The sequence below is a fragment of the Uranotaenia lowii genome, chromosome 2 (genome assembly GCF_029784155.1).
Source record: "Uranotaenia lowii strain MFRU-FL chromosome 2, ASM2978415v1, whole genome shotgun sequence".
In the NCBI taxonomy this organism is placed as follows: Eukaryota; Metazoa; Arthropoda; class Insecta; order Diptera; family Culicidae; genus Uranotaenia; species Uranotaenia lowii.
Window position 1 is genome coordinate 360,720,978 of NC_073692.1, and position 15,862 is coordinate 360,736,839.

The window sequence follows — 15,862 nt, forward strand, 5'->3', positions numbered from 1 at the left end:
ATCACCGAATTAAGTTTACTGGGATTTGAAAAATCAACATTCTGAAAATTAACGGATGAGAATTTTGACAAGTGAATTTATCGTTCATTTTCGAGAGTGTTTGAAGTTTGCTATTACATTTTCATGACATTTTTTCAAGAGTTTATGGAAATACGATAAATTTGTTAGGTTTCTTGAATGGAAAATTGAAAATTCGAATCATTTTTCTCAATAGCTATTTGTGGAAAACACAGACACAAAAACAAACCATAATATAATGAACATTTGAGGACAGTGAGTCTTACACTTTTGATGTGTAGAAAACACACAAAAAGCAGCTCAAAGTATGGAATTCCACCTTCAGAAGCGTGCTTAAAAAATAGCAAAGCGAAAAGCACACCATTTTCATTCTTAAAATGTATGAAATGTTTCACTAATCTAAACTCTAAACACATGTTATGTGGCCCACAATTGTCAGTTATTTGCACTTTTATATTGAGCCATTTGTGCACCTGTCACGGCGAAAGGGACGATGAGCAGTTCCCACCGTTTGCTCTAAAAAAACAGCTAACCCATTGAAAAAGGGTGCAACGAAAGTAAACAAATTCAACGCGCTGACCGTTTCATACATTGTTTGACAAATTCATCCCATCTACCAGATGTGATCTTTTACTTTCCTTTTTTCAAAAGGGGTCGTCGGTCGAACTGCTAACAAAATGTCATTAAATCAAATACGGTTTGGATCTTCCAAATGTCTGTCGCTGACCAATTCAACTTTGTTTACTTAGACGGCGATTCACGTCTTTGGTGGGAAGCTTTTTCATTATTCAAACAAGGGTTTTTTCTCTGGATATCTTTATGAATGACAAAAGCATGCCTAATTGAACCCTTTTAGAATAAACTGGGTCATTTTATTGCTTAAACTTGAAGTGAATCCGTGCATTGATGGTTATTTCAATTCTCTCTTTCAGTCTTCGATAACATCCCAGATGGACGTCTCAAAGTTCGCCCTGGATCGTAGCGCCTATCTCAACACAGCAGCAGCCGGAGCTTTGTATGACACCACAAAGTCTCAAACGAATCCGTACAGCGCCTATCTGGATCCGACGTCGGTTCTCACGAAGGCTTATTTCGATTCGAAAATGTATCAGGATCGGGCAACGGCTGCGGCTAATTATGCTTTTGACATCTCGAAAATCTACGGATCTTCAGCCCAACAGCAGCAAGGATCTTCTCAAAGTCAGCATCAACAGCAGCATTCCCTGCACCATCAACAGCACCAGATGAATGGCGACGAACGGGAATCGACTCCGCAGCTCAATGACGTCAACGTAGACATCAAACCACAGCTAGGAGAACCCGTAGACAGTTCACCCTTGCATAGCAACAGCTACGGAGGAAACAGTCTTCTCGGAGGAGGAAACGCTGCCGGACTCTACCAGTACGCTGGAGCTGGCCAAGCGGGAGGAGCCGGAGGAGTTGGCAGTTCCGGAAGTGGATCCGGTGCAGGCGATTTCCGACGACCGCTCACTGTCATATTCTGACCAAATTCGGAAGTCATGAACGATCGGGACTATTGAAAGTAAAACAATGAATGGGCGCAGTTTTGCTCGCCAAGACACGCCCACTATTGACATCAACGATAGGATTAATTATACATGTAGAAAATCTTGAATTTCGAGCACCCCTCATAGAAACCCTTCCCGAATTGGAAACGAGCCTTCGATAGGACACTTTCCGTATAACAGTTGAAATCAAATAACCAAACTTTCGAACCTCGAAGAAATCATTATCCTTGTAGCGAAGACGCCAACCATTTTAAAATTATCCATTCAGTAGCATACAACACAAGTTAGACCAGTGAAGCATCTTTCGTGCAAGTGTTCTAAGGTATGGATTTCTCAAACCAACAAGTGTACATTGAAAAAATTTAAATTATTACTCATAAAATAGTTCTTTAAGCATAAAACACCTATTCTCAAAAACACAATGATTAACACATTACCTTACCCAAGTAAGCACTCTCTCTATAGAAATTTGCAATTTGTAAACATGTTTTAACTTAAAAATTAAACCTTAAGAAAATTGTACGTACTCATTCGTGATGAATTAAAAGCGAATTTATCACCAATCATGAAAACCATTATTTAGCGTAGCCTAAGGACATCGATCCATTATATTATTGATATTAAAACAAAACAAAAATCTACGAAAAGTATTTGAATACATTGTTGAATTATTGTATTGGCACTTATCGCTGAAGGAAAAAGCGAAGCTGAAAAATTAAGATAGCAAAATTACAAAACATGGAAAAAGAAGTATCACAAAAATTATAAACCGTGAATTTACTCACATGATGTCACAGGGATAAAATCAAGAAACCACACAAACGAACATTGATCAATTGATGAATCGAAAATAAATTTGAATAAATACCGAGTTAGTTCGTATTGAAATAACTGTTGTCTTGAAATTCTGATTTCTGATCCGAAACCTGAACTCCGACAATTTCCCTATAAACAAACCTATGGCGTCGACGACAGTGCCACCTACGGTCAAGCACATAAGAATACGTTCTGATTTGTATACAATCTAAAAATGGATGCAAGTCGACTGGGTACAAGCTTGAGTGCAAAGTATTATACTGACACCTAGCGAAGAGTAGCGGTACCATTTGCAATCAAGTTACTTGCATAGAATTATGGCTTACATATCGTTGCCAAAGGTTTCATACAATAAGTCTACTAACATTTTGGAAAAAAAATCCATCGTTTAATCACGTTTAATTCAAAAGACTGCGAGCTATGAAATACTTATCAAAAACTTGATTGCTGGAAGTTTTTTATATTACACTCAATTTTTTAATGAGATTACTCAAGATTCTAGAATAGAACGTTCACTCGATATAAATCTTATTTCTATTTTACAATATATTATTAGGTACATAGTTCAGATTTATTTCGTCCCTAACATTCGTTAGAAATTTTAAAAAATTTATTTGAAAAAAAATTGAACCAAAATGAATCTTATATATTTTTGAAGGCGTTTTGCAGTCTTAAACAAAAAGAAAAAAATAATAATACCAACATCTTTTAATGGCCCTTTTGTGATGTCAACAATATGGACAAAAATCTGAATCCTTCTTTAAATGAAGGATAGTGAAAAAATTAAAATACATAAATACATAATTTAGTTTTTATGTATTTATATTAATTTATCAGCTATCAATGACTGATATCAGTAAAAATTGTAAATTTGGCACACTCCCACAAGCCATCATATCAAGGATTCAGATTTTGGCTAGATATTCCAAATTCAGAGATGCACAGCTTTTAATATACTCAATTCTATTAAATTTCAAAAGATAACATTACAACTATTTCTGACACTAAATTTTTGCACATTATCATCAATAACTCAGTCTATAGTTTGAATTTTTGAAAACTATTTTCTACATTTGAAAGCCTTTTTTTATTGAGTATCAAATAGGAAAAATTTAGTTTGTATTTAAATTTTTTTTTTCTGTTAGTAAAAATGTAATTTCAAAATCCTAAAATATCTATGTTTTCTGAAGCTCGCAAACAAACAGCTCTCCTGATGATACCAAAAAGCATTTAGATGCAAACGGGTTGTTGAAAGTGAAAGAACAACTTTTTTTCTTTGTATAAGTATATTTATAGTGCTTTTTTTACAGTCATTAAGTGATAAAGTTTCTATATTTAAAAAATAAGGACATTTTTCAAGAAAAAACCCGTATTGGACAAAAAGATAGGAACCCTATCAAATGATTAACTTTGAAGAAAAAATTCAAATGGAAATAGTGAGAGGGCCTACAGGAATGTGGGAAGGTAGAATTTCATTTGTATTTTGTAGCTCAAACTATTTAACAATTAATTTATTTTTTGCCCCTAAATGTATGCACCAAATTAGTTCTTTTTTCGATAATGAATGTTTTTAAAAGAAAATTTTAAAAAGTAAGGTTAAATTTATAAACTAGCATTTTTAAATATTATGAAGGTGTTTTGTATCCTTCATGATCAAGAAAAATAAAAAAAACCGTCGAAAAAAGAGACTGACCAATGTTACACCAAATCAACAGATTCAAAACAGAGACGAAATCGATTTTAAAATCAAATTTAAAGTTGTCTAATAAATTTCTGCAACCATTTTTTACGTTCAAGGGAGTCCAGTACTGGTTTTAAAAATATGAAACATGCCACATTCCCATTTACAGAAAAAATAATCGAAAAATATTGAAAAAAAGTGATCAATATTACCCCGGATTACGGTACTCAAATTTAACACATTGAAAGTTAATCAAATCAGATTGACATAAATTCCAGATCTGGTGCTGAACACTTTTTAATTTTTTATATTATCTCTCTGTATTCTTTTTTACTAGACAATATAAAAATTTAATGTTGGATTAGAGCTTGATAAAAATTATCTAATCAAATATTTATCTAAATTTTGGTATGAGGGAGTTTTTTTTTTCAAAACTAAATTTTTTTCTATAATTGGATGTTCTTATCACCAAACACATTGTGGCAATTTTAAATGAGTAAAAACCACTATAAAGATTTTTTTTGAATTTTTTACTTATTTTCTTTTCATATTCCGTATTCATATAATACTACTACTAAAATTTCTAATTATTTTGGAAGTTTCCATTGGTTGTTTTGAATTTTGACGAGCAAATTGGTTCTATGATTCAATCAATAATCAGTAGAAAATTTCAGAATGCCGTTTCTCCGTGGTTTGGGAGTTATTCCTGTTAGCTTATGAAAACTAATAACTGATAATAAACAGCTTCAAATGTTGAAGGGATGTGTTTGAATTAATTTTCAAGAAAATTGAATTTAAAGATCCAATAAGGAATCATTCTAGTTCGTTCTCAGAAGTCAAATTTGATGAAAAAAAAGCTTCTAATATTCGGAACCGTTCTCCAAAAATGGAAAAAATAGCAGCCCAATTTGCAATAAGTTGTAGTCCAGGAATGTGGGAATCTATCGAACATAAAATTAGAGTGGAGTTATGTAGAGTTTTATTTTAATCTCTAGTTGAATAACGAAAATTAAAAAATTCTATCATTTTTAAGAATAAATTCCTTACGAAAAATTTCAACTTAATCTTATCTAACAAATTTTCATTAACTAGCAAATATATAAAAATTATTGCAAAATTACATTCATACATACAGACTTTATAATATTTTTATTTATTTATTTTTAATTTTTTAAACAACATTCAAATTCTTCATAGTATTTTTTTTTTTTTTTGAGAACTACTGAACGAGTAATTTTATCAATATCATCTTCACGGTTTTGTGTAGCCTGAAAACGCAGAAACAAGGTGAAATATATGGTTTCATAATCTTGACCACTTCAGAATCGATTTTTTGCCAGCTTTGCCGGGTTTTGGACCATTGTGCGGCGCTACCAAATAAGTCTAATCAGCTCTAAAGTTCTTTGCAACTCGAAAAAAGTTCATTTTTTTGCGTTGTGTTATTTTTGTTACTCCGAGTGGATTTTTTGAACAATTCTTTATTTGTTTTTTATTTGAATTTTTTTTAATTTGATTTTAAGGATTAAGACAAATTAGGAAATTAAAAGTAAAACTGTTAGGCAGAAATAAAAGTATTGATAGGGGAAAAAAAGCTGGTAAAATTTCAATGCGTTTTGATGTGCTATTTTATTAATTTACGTTGAAAAATAACAGAGTTTTGTAGCTTTGAATTATGGTTTTATTTTATTTTCAAAAAAATCTCACCAAATCTTACTCGAAATATAAAAATGTTAGAAATCTGAAACAAAAAAACATGTGATTTTAAGTCCTAAAAATGAAATCAATATTCAATTTTGATTAAGATCTGAAGACCCTGGCACAAATTGTCAGAAAACAAAAAAAAAATCCTCAGGTATTTAATGATAAAGATTAAGGAAAAATAACTTAAAAAAAAGTAGTTGCCTTTCTACATATTTAATGTCTGATTTAAGTTACTTTATAAAGAAAAATCGAAGATTGAATTTCATTAAGCCTTCAAAAACGAACTGCACCTTGGAAAACGGCTTATTAAAATCAGCATCATATCAAAGCTCATCATTATATTAACTAACGTTTCGCGCAAATTGTTTCAAAATATCTTATATATAAAAATTGAGGCCTTTTTTTTTGTAACACCATCACGTATGAACGGACGTATCCGAGGGTTTTTTGGGTCAGAGAAGGAAAATCTCACTTTTTATACAAGGGGGGCTCACTTACGAAAACAACTTGAAATGGGACACAACTCGAAAAACTTTAAGACGATTTTCGTGAATACTAATTCACGAGCACGAATAAGTTAAAGATGTGTAGATGATGTTAAACCCAGCTAACATGAAATCGTAATGGAAATGATAATCCAAATCGAATATAAAGACATTTTCAATAACCATCGTAAACAAATTGATATTGAGTGATTTTCTATCACTCATTTACGACAAGTTTTGCCAAAAAAAGTTGAATCGTATAGCAGTTTAGTCAATTCGTAAATATGTCTCCAAAAAGTTGAGAATATGCTAATTCGACATTTACGATTTGAGTGAACTGCCCAAGTAACCATAAGCACTAAAGCTTTGCCTTTTTATAGCTATATACCAGCATTCAAGTGCTAAATTGCTCTATATCAGCTCATATCAGCTTTTGAAATGCCACATAGCTCTAAATCAGAATGACAAATGCTATTTTTTCTAAGCATTAAATTTGCACCACTTAAACTTGCTTAAATGCTTTTAAGCACTAAGTAAGCACTACAGCGGCATTAGGCCAAAGCACATAAACATTGATGGATGCTGAATTAATGCAAATTTAGGACACCGATTACCAGAAATATGATTCTAATAGGGCTTTTTTTCAAAGATTTAACGCGAACCGGATAGATCCACATGCAGAATTACTGAAAAATGTCCGATCCATGGATGTCATGAGTTCGATTCCAGGTCATCTTCACCCGAAAAATGAAAGAAAAATCATGTAGAAAATTCAACCCGAGAGATCCCCTTGATATGCATAAGCGAATATCAACATAAGCCAAATTCATCATCATTGCAGAAAAATGGAGCCAAAAAAAATCAAAAAATTTTTTTACCCGCATGGTTGTACCTTATTTGAACGCCATTTGCATTTTTCCCAGCATTTTGCCCGCCAACGCTATAGCATCAACTTAGCATAGCACAGTGCTTTTATGGGGTTATACCAGTTTCTGCACTAAAGCAGAAGTTAATTTCGCCAAACCTGGCTCACAGGGCTAATATGATGCACATAATCAAGCTCTATAGCTGACGTTTGAGCAGAATTGGTGCTAATTTTTAGTGCTTATGGTTACTTGGGTGATTAACGATAAATGGGCGGTCCTTGACACTCTATCCGATCTCTCCCTTCCTTTGACCGGTTCGTTAAAAGAAAATCTCATATATAGAGTAATAGCGTGGTTCATATCAACTGGTTAGTTAGCATCGTGGTAAGATACCGAAGAGCGAACTCGGAGGACTGGAGTTCAAATCTCAGCCGCGGAATTTTTTTTTCGTTTAATTCAAAATACCTGAAATCGTCTATTTTGCTTTTTGTGGGGAAATCGAATCGTTGGAATCTTGTCATTGTAGATATATCGCCTCCCCTTTTGTAGCTATATGCTATTTTGGTAAGTTGAATACAGTCTTTTCATCTGGTATACTTGTTTGAATTATCTGTTGTTCCTGCGATACACCTTCTAAAATGTTTGCTGGGAACATTTTCTAACGATTTATTTATTAAAAGGAAGAACAAAGTTTACCGGGTCAGCTAGTGTAAATCTAACAATTCATACTAATAAAAACATTTTGACAAACAGTTGTCAAAAGCTACAACATAGAAAAGATAAAAGCATGAGAAAACTGGGAATGAACCAATTTTTTTGAAAAATTAGCATTTTGGTTGCGTCAGAAATCCCTACACAGCAAAAATTCAATCGCTTAATTTTACATCGAAAGCGATGCAAATTATTGGACCATCGCTTTCGACGTACATTTGTGTGTTGATTGGAAATTACACTATCTCTTTTAAAACCATAAGCGATGGAAATTTTGAAGATGTGAATTTACATTAGTCGATGCACAATCCAGAATCGTATTTTACATCGAAGTCAACATAAATTTAAACTATTGGCAGCCTAGTCACACTAAGTGGCGGGCAGGCAATTTTGGTTGCTTCGAAAGTTTCCCTTGCTGCAAATGAAATGTGTCTCGAGTTTTCCTTACAATTTGCAGATATGTTAAAATCGCGAGTCTACATACTCGCACTTTTCCCTTCTATGTAGAAAGATTTTATTCCGTTAAACTCAAACTGCAATGATGCTATCGATAGTTCAACTCGGAAAGCATCAGGAAGTAAGCTTCGGGTAAACTCGGCAGGAGTAAACAGCAATCGGGGGAAACATCAGCGAAGCGAACGTACAGTTCTGCGCAGAGATGCCAATATGCCTGATTTTTCAGGGATTGCCTGATTTTTCGAGGCTCTGCCTGACAACCAGAAAAGCCATTGAATTTCCCTGATTTTTCAAAAAATGCCTGATTTTGCCTGATTTTTGCGAATGTGATGAAAAATGGGTAGTAAGGAACTAAATTAGGTACCATTACTGAAGCTAAAAAGCGAAAATGTGGCTGAATGAAACCAATCGAAAGATTCCCATTAATTCATATCTTAAAAAGGTAATGAAAAGGAATCTTTCGGCTTTGATTCAGTAGAATTATGAAACCAAGTAGGCCCACAACACATTAAAAATGTAGAGTGATGACCAAAAAAAAAAAACAGGTCATCACTTTTAGAGTAATTTCCGTTACTTATGTAGCCTGATTTTGCCTGATTTTTATTTCACCAGTTCCCTGATTATTGAAAATATATGTTGGCAACCCTGAGTTCTGCGAATTCAAAATTCAAATCGTTTCCGTTCGGCAGCCGAACACATCAATCGGACAACGCATGGGGGCGTGGCTAAAAGTGATAGATACAAGAGAACGGGAAACGAACGAGAGAAGGGTGCGAGGAATGTTAACTCGGCCCGTCGGGCAACGATCGCTCGTGTGCATTCGTGTACGGTAAGCTTCGTTCTGTTGTTTTGTTGGTATGATTTTATTCCTGCGAGGCATGGAAAACATCAATGCAGAACTGTACTCTTCGTTTTGTGTGCAATCACGTAATGATTGGAACGAAGATAAAATCAATCTGCACACAACAAGTTAAACTCGGAAGAAATCAGCCGAATGATTTTTTCCGAAGCGAGTTTACGCACCTCTGACAATTTGTAGGACCTGCGACTTGTTACTTCAACTGAAAATGATGTCAAATTTCCCAAGTTAGATTTACTGTTTCTTACAAACGATGAGGATGATTTCACCTGAACATGTCAATTTTAAAAGGTTTATTTTCAATTACTTATAGCATAAATAAAATTATAATGAACAAATAAAATAGAGGAAAAGAATCACAAGTTAAAATGATTATTAACATTTTTTTTTTAATAGTCATTTCACTTCACATAGCTCACCGTACTGGTTTACTTTATAACTGTTCGTTGCTTTCAATTGAATATTTCTCAATTCAGCTGTGGAAAATAAAAAAAAATTCAAATGGTTATAAAAACAATTGAAATGCAATGAATGAAAATCACAAATCAATCCTTAAAAATTCTAAGCAGGAATAAAGTTTTCTGAACATTTGGACCAATAAGCAGTTCGTATGTGGTTAATTTTAATTGCTTTTTTTGTTGCTCCCAAGCAAGGATAAGTTTTAGTTTGCAGTGTTTCAGGAATTTCGTCTGTTCTCTAACGACACCAACGAATAAACTATGAAGATTATTAGTAAAAATTTGTAGTTTTGAACAGGCCACTTAGGTTAATGCAATGAAACCATATTCTTTCAAATTACGAAGCATTGTGAAACCACTATTGAGAAAAGAAATTTGACAAAGTTTCAACAAACCTGGTTCACATTTTGTGGTAAAACCAATGCCTTCACAAATTGACATAACGTTTACTTCGAACCGTTTCTGGTTACCTAGAAACAGCAAATTTATTTAATATTTGGGACAAAAACTTAAAGTGCCTTTAAGTTTTTGTCCCAAATATTAAATTATTGAATCAAATCAAAAATCAAATATTAAATTACCGATCATAACGGTATTTTTAACGAACCTCCAAATCTCCTATTTGAGCCTCCTTACTGTGACCGAATCCCATCCGGGAAAAAACATGCTTTGCGAGTTTTGAGCCGACCCCAACACGGTTTCTCTTGGTGCGAGGTTTCCAATCGGACTTATGCCGAGTGCTTGCTACCATCAAACTAAAATCATCAGGTTTCGGGCGGCCTCCTGGTTAGGTACTCCTCAATCCTTATCACCCTCCCATTATGTCGAGCAATAGTTAACTTTTCACTTATTTTTCTCAGCCGATTCCAGGGCCTTCTCAATATTTGCTGCTTCCTCGATGGTCTCTTGCGCTCTCGATTGGGATACAGGTTTTTATAAAAGATACGCATTCTACGAAAATTTAGAGTTTAAAAACTGTTTACTATTTGATACAAAATTTAATAACTTTTATCTCAAAAGCTGAAACGGTCACGCACGACGAATGATTTTCCAAGTTTGTGGGTTTACCTTTGTGATGTTTGCGTGCCAACAGTGCAGAGGTGCCAGGTGTTTTGATTTTTCAGGATATGGCCTTAAAAGTGTACTGAGTTGTCCTGATTTTCCAAAAATATATCTAAATTATAATTGAATGAAGAGGACATCTAACAAATCTGTACTAATAAAGTTTAACTCATTTGACGATAATAATCTTTGGTTCAAATAATATTTAAATGGTGTTGGTCCATCTAAACAGCAGGCCAGTCAAAATTCTGCTTGCCTCAGTTGTATAAATTGAAGCGTCTACAGTACCTGTAATTTGCCTTATTTTAAGCAATTTGGAGTCCTGAAAAATCCTATTTGTTTTCTTCATGGTGTCTAGATTTACGACAAACCCATCTGGCATCCCTGCAACAGTGGCCCATCCATGACGAGTACAGCACGTACAGTACAGCCCCTGATTGAAATTTATATCTTGTAAATGTGATTTTATGTTGCATTGTGTAGAGTTTGGATCGCGCCTGGTAAAACATTGTCTTATAAAATTGAAAATAGAGGCCCTTATTCTGCGCCGCGCGTGACGTGATGATTGTCACCTCACCTCGGAGTCACCGTGAGATTTGTCACCTTATTCCCGTAGTTGATATGGGTAAAGTGACAGAGGTTCATTCTAGGTGAGTGGCCGAATGAACACATCTGTCAAAATGGTAGAATTTAGCTGGTGCTGTTTTGATTTTGCTTTCGCTTCGGATTTTCCGAATTAGTTTTTTGTGTAACGGTTTAGAATTTCGATTCGAAAATGGCCATCATCGGATGGTACGGTCACAGCAAGCTGCTTGAGGATGATAAACGGACGATTTATGCGACGTAAGTAGAAATTTCGCTCATCAAAGCTGGGTTCGGATTTGGGTATTATTGTCGAAAAAACAAAATCAGATGCCGACGGCTCCGAATGGTGCCGGTTTATATATTTTCCCCAACCGAAGTTACCATCGTGACATGCCGGAAATTATCGATCCGAACAGTTAGTTGATTGTGGCGTACTGATTCTTTACTAATGGATTTTATTGTTATTTTTTAGATTTGGAAAAGTGGTCGCAATCAAGGCGGGTAAAGATTAGGTGTGTTCTTATACCAATGCACGAAATCGTCCATCTTGTGACAGGCAATCGTAATCGTAGGCATGGTAGGCGAACAATTCGCTGTCAAAAAGCGCACCGTCTCCACCCCCCACCAATGAGAAACTTTTGGTACCCCTTGCCTACTTTTCCTCAATATGCACCCACCCTACTGGAGGCACTCTGGTCGCAATCTTAGAACTGGACAAAAACTTACAACATGACTGCGCCATCTTCGAGGCTGCGTCCAAGAACCCAAGACAATTTCAATAAATAAAAAAAAATCATACATATTCAAAACTTTCATTCTTTATCATTTAATTAACTATTTAGATCCTTTCATTCCCATGCACATAAATTTTCTATTAAATTTCTTTTTCGTCACCACCTGAAAAGGTACCGACAATCCTCATCGATTGCCAAATTAGTTCAGCGAATCTAGATTGAATTGAATGGAATTGAAAATTGTTTTTAAAATGGTCAGTAAAGTAATGTTGTTGAACTTTTAGAGCCAAATTATTCCCTGTTTCATAAATTTTTCATTGAATTTCTATCTCGTCGCGACCTGAAAAGGTACCGACAATTGTCACCTAAAATCGTCACCCAAATGCGACGATTCTCACCCACGGTGACTACGAGAATAGGGTAAGAACTCACAAAGTTCATCCGAAGTGACGTTCCTCACCTAAACCGACTGCTGGAATAGAGTGACTTGGGTGACTCTACTATCGTCACGTCACTCGAGGCGCAGAATAAGGGAATGAATCTTCAAATCTCGTTGAAATTGTATGTTTTTCGATGTAAATTACAGTTTTATTTCAAATTACGCTTTCAATGATTACATCGTTTTCAAGATTGGGTGTAGTGTGATTATAATTATTTTTTCGATTATAATCCATGCCTTTTTCGATATACAATAGCTATTGACAGTTAGGTCAGTTAGGGCAGTTAGGAAATACAAATACTTTTAAAGGCGAAGTTGGGAAAAAAACGATAAAAAGCAACAAATATGTTAAATATTTGGGACCGATAAAGTAGGGGAAAGTCGGGTAAGACAGACACCCTAAGGTAGAATCGCAATAGAAAATCAGATGTTGCTGTTTTTATCGCAGTTTTCGTGCAGTTGGGCAGTTTAGGTTGTTCGCTGTCGCATTAACCATTGGAATTAGTTAATTTCCTTCTTGAATGCTGTTTTTTATAGCAATCCTAAACACGCTTGCAAATTGCACTTTCCAGAAATGGTCGGGTAAAACGGGCACTGCATAGAAAAGGTACATTTTGCCGCAAAAATTGCTGTAAAAGTACATATTTTTATGAGAAAAGTATTTAAAAACGTGTTTAAACCAAAATGATAAAAAACTGACCTAAGTCCAGAAGCATAAAGCTTCTTCTGAAGTAGCTATTAGAATTGCAATTGAAAAATTTACTGCATTTTTAATTTTCTTATCAAAACAGCTCATGGAATGATCCCTTTTGTTTAATAAACCTTCCCACGGAGTGAATAATTTTGAAAAATTCATGTGTTTACCGACTAGGAAAAATTTTTAATTTTAATAAAATTATTTTATTATTTACATAGTATTCCGTCTCACGACATAACTTGACGAACATAATTCCTAAAATTCACTCGGTTCATAGCAACCGTTCTCCAATTTCTCGGGCACCCCACGTTCGCCAGATCACGCTCCACTTGGTCTAACCACCTCGCTCGTTGCGCCCCCGCTCGTCTTGTTCCTACCGGATTCGTAGCGAACACCTGTTTTGCAGGACAGTCATCCGGCATTCTCGCAACATGTCCCGCCCAGCGTATCCGGCCAGCCTTCACCACCTTCGGGATACTGGGTTCGCCGTAGAGGCGCGCGAGCTCGTGGTTCATCCTTCGCCTCCACACTCCGTTCTCCTGTACGCCGCCAAAGATGGTTCTTAACACTCGTCGCTCGAATACTCCGAGTGTACGCAGGTCCTCCTCGAGCAATATCCATGTCTCGTGCCCGTAGAGAACAACCGGTCTAATGAGCGTCATATACAGGTTACACTTCGTGCGAGGGCTAAGTCTTCTCGACCGCAGTTGCTTGTGGAGTCCATAGTAGGCACGACTTCCGCTGATAATTCGCCTCCGGATCTCACGGCTGGTGACATTGTCTGCGGTCACCAGTGAGCCGAGATAGACAAAGTCTTCGACTATCTCCAGCTCGTCGCCGTCGATCGTGACCTTGTTATTACTGGACAAGCGGGTTCGGTCGGTCTCGGATCCGCAGGCCAGCATGTACTTCGTCTTGGACGTATTAATCATCAACCCAATCCTTCCTGCTTCGCGTTTCAGTTTGCGGTAGATCTCCTCCACCGCCGCAGATGATCTGCCGACTATATCAATGTCATCGGCAAAGCAGATAAGTTGACTGGATCTGTTGAAAATCGTGCCCCGCATTTCGCCCACCGCTCGTCGAATAACACCTTCTAGCGCCACGTTGAACATCATGCAGGATAGACCATCACCTTGTCGAAGCCCCCTGCGCGATTCGAATGAACTCGACAATTCACCCGAAATCCGCACACAGCACTGCGTTCCATCCATCGTCGCCTTGATCAGTCTGATCAGCTTCCCGGAAAAGCCGTTCTCGTCCATGATTTTCCATAGCTCGTTGTGGCGCCAGGTTACGGCCGAGTAATTAAACGGGAGATTCCTGTTTACTTACCTTGCGCAAGTTCGGAACCTGCGGAAGGAATCGATTTCGCTTAACACTATGAATGCACTGTGACGCGTCGTTTCGGACGTGGAGCGAGAACACGACTGGACTGACGTGGGAGGACGTGCGTGGACGTGGGGAGAGGAAGAGATGTGGTTGGAGAGTTTGTAGAGTGTTTATCGATGGATGAGGGGCGCTATGATGTGCTCAATGGTGAATGAGTAATCGATAGTTATTGTTCTGCTGGAACAGTCAATCTTCAGCCCCACAACTCCCTTTCACTCTCGAAAAAAAAAGCTAAAAAAAAACTTCATCGTCAAGGTCATACCTTCCCCCAATGCTCGATCGCAATGTTCCTGTAAATCAAATTCAAAAATGAAAAAAAAAATTGACGACATAAATTTCTCTTCTCCAACACACGAACATTAATACACCCTTCTCATAAGTGCTTCTGGAATCTAGGTGATTCATTGAGCTTTTTTGAGTAATTCACCTGGAGCGTGTAAATAAGATAAACAAAAACGAATCAAGCAGACTAAACAAGCAAATAGTCTACCTGTCTCAAATTTGAACAACCGGAATCAAATTGCATAGCATTCCTGCTGTTCATGTTCCTGCATTACCTTTTTCTGGTGACCAGTCATATTGGTCAACCAAGTGCCGGAACGATAGCATATTCGATACTCTGAGGATACTGCACTTCCAGCTTACAGGCTCCTGCAGAAGTGCGACTGGCACTGGATCACTCCTGCGGTGAATAGGCTCTCTCATTCGATTTCCTGGTGCTGTTTGGTGACACAACGTCTTTACAAAGATAACTGGACTGACTGCTGAAAAGATTCGAAATACCAGATGCTTAACGCGCTGAGTCTTCAAAGGTAATCACAAATTTGATTCCTTAGAGGACTGAATAAAATATTTCGGTCGCATAGTACATTCTCGCTGTCGCGGTTAGTATGGTGTCTACATCTTAGTTGTTGCATTTAGTCTGGAGTGAGGGCTATCGCGAAAACATTCATGAAAGTGAAGTTAACCATTGTTACAGAAAAGAGACTTACGACAACAACTGTTAATCATAAGAAAACATACAGCAAATTCTCATCTATCAAGCCATATGCCTCAAACGCGGCACTTAGAACTTCCGACTGAAACATGTTCAATGTAATTGTCATATCTTATGCAATCACCATAATAGCAGAGGTCATTGATAAGCTTTGTTTAAAGTTGATCACATAATCTACATATGTGGTTTTCTTAACTTTCTGAAATGATCTAACGATTCTATCGTGATAAAATAGGTTTTCATTTGTACCTCTCAATCGAAGGTTATGAATGGTGCTACTGCTAGGTATTCTCAACATTTTCCTTATATAAGAAAATAAACGTAAATCATGTAGCAGGTTTTTTTGTGCCTTAAACAATCTACTAGCTAATGATTA

The 15,862-nt window shown here is 36.3% G+C and overlaps 1 protein-coding gene across 1 annotated transcript in view; it reads left to right on the top strand.

The window, feature by feature from the left end:
* The window catches only part of LOC129744768 (SOX domain-containing protein dichaete), a 191,353-nt gene extending 188,929 nt beyond the window's left edge, over positions 1-2,424 (top strand). Inside the window, exon 7 of the mRNA XM_055737466.1 lies at positions 951-2,424. Within this exon, the coding sequence (XP_055593441.1) occupies positions 951-1,523 (573 nt within the window). The 3' untranslated portion in view covers positions 1,524-2,424. The remainder of the gene's footprint in view (positions 1-950) is intronic.
* The last annotated feature ends 13,438 nt before the right edge of the window (positions 2,425-15,862 follow it).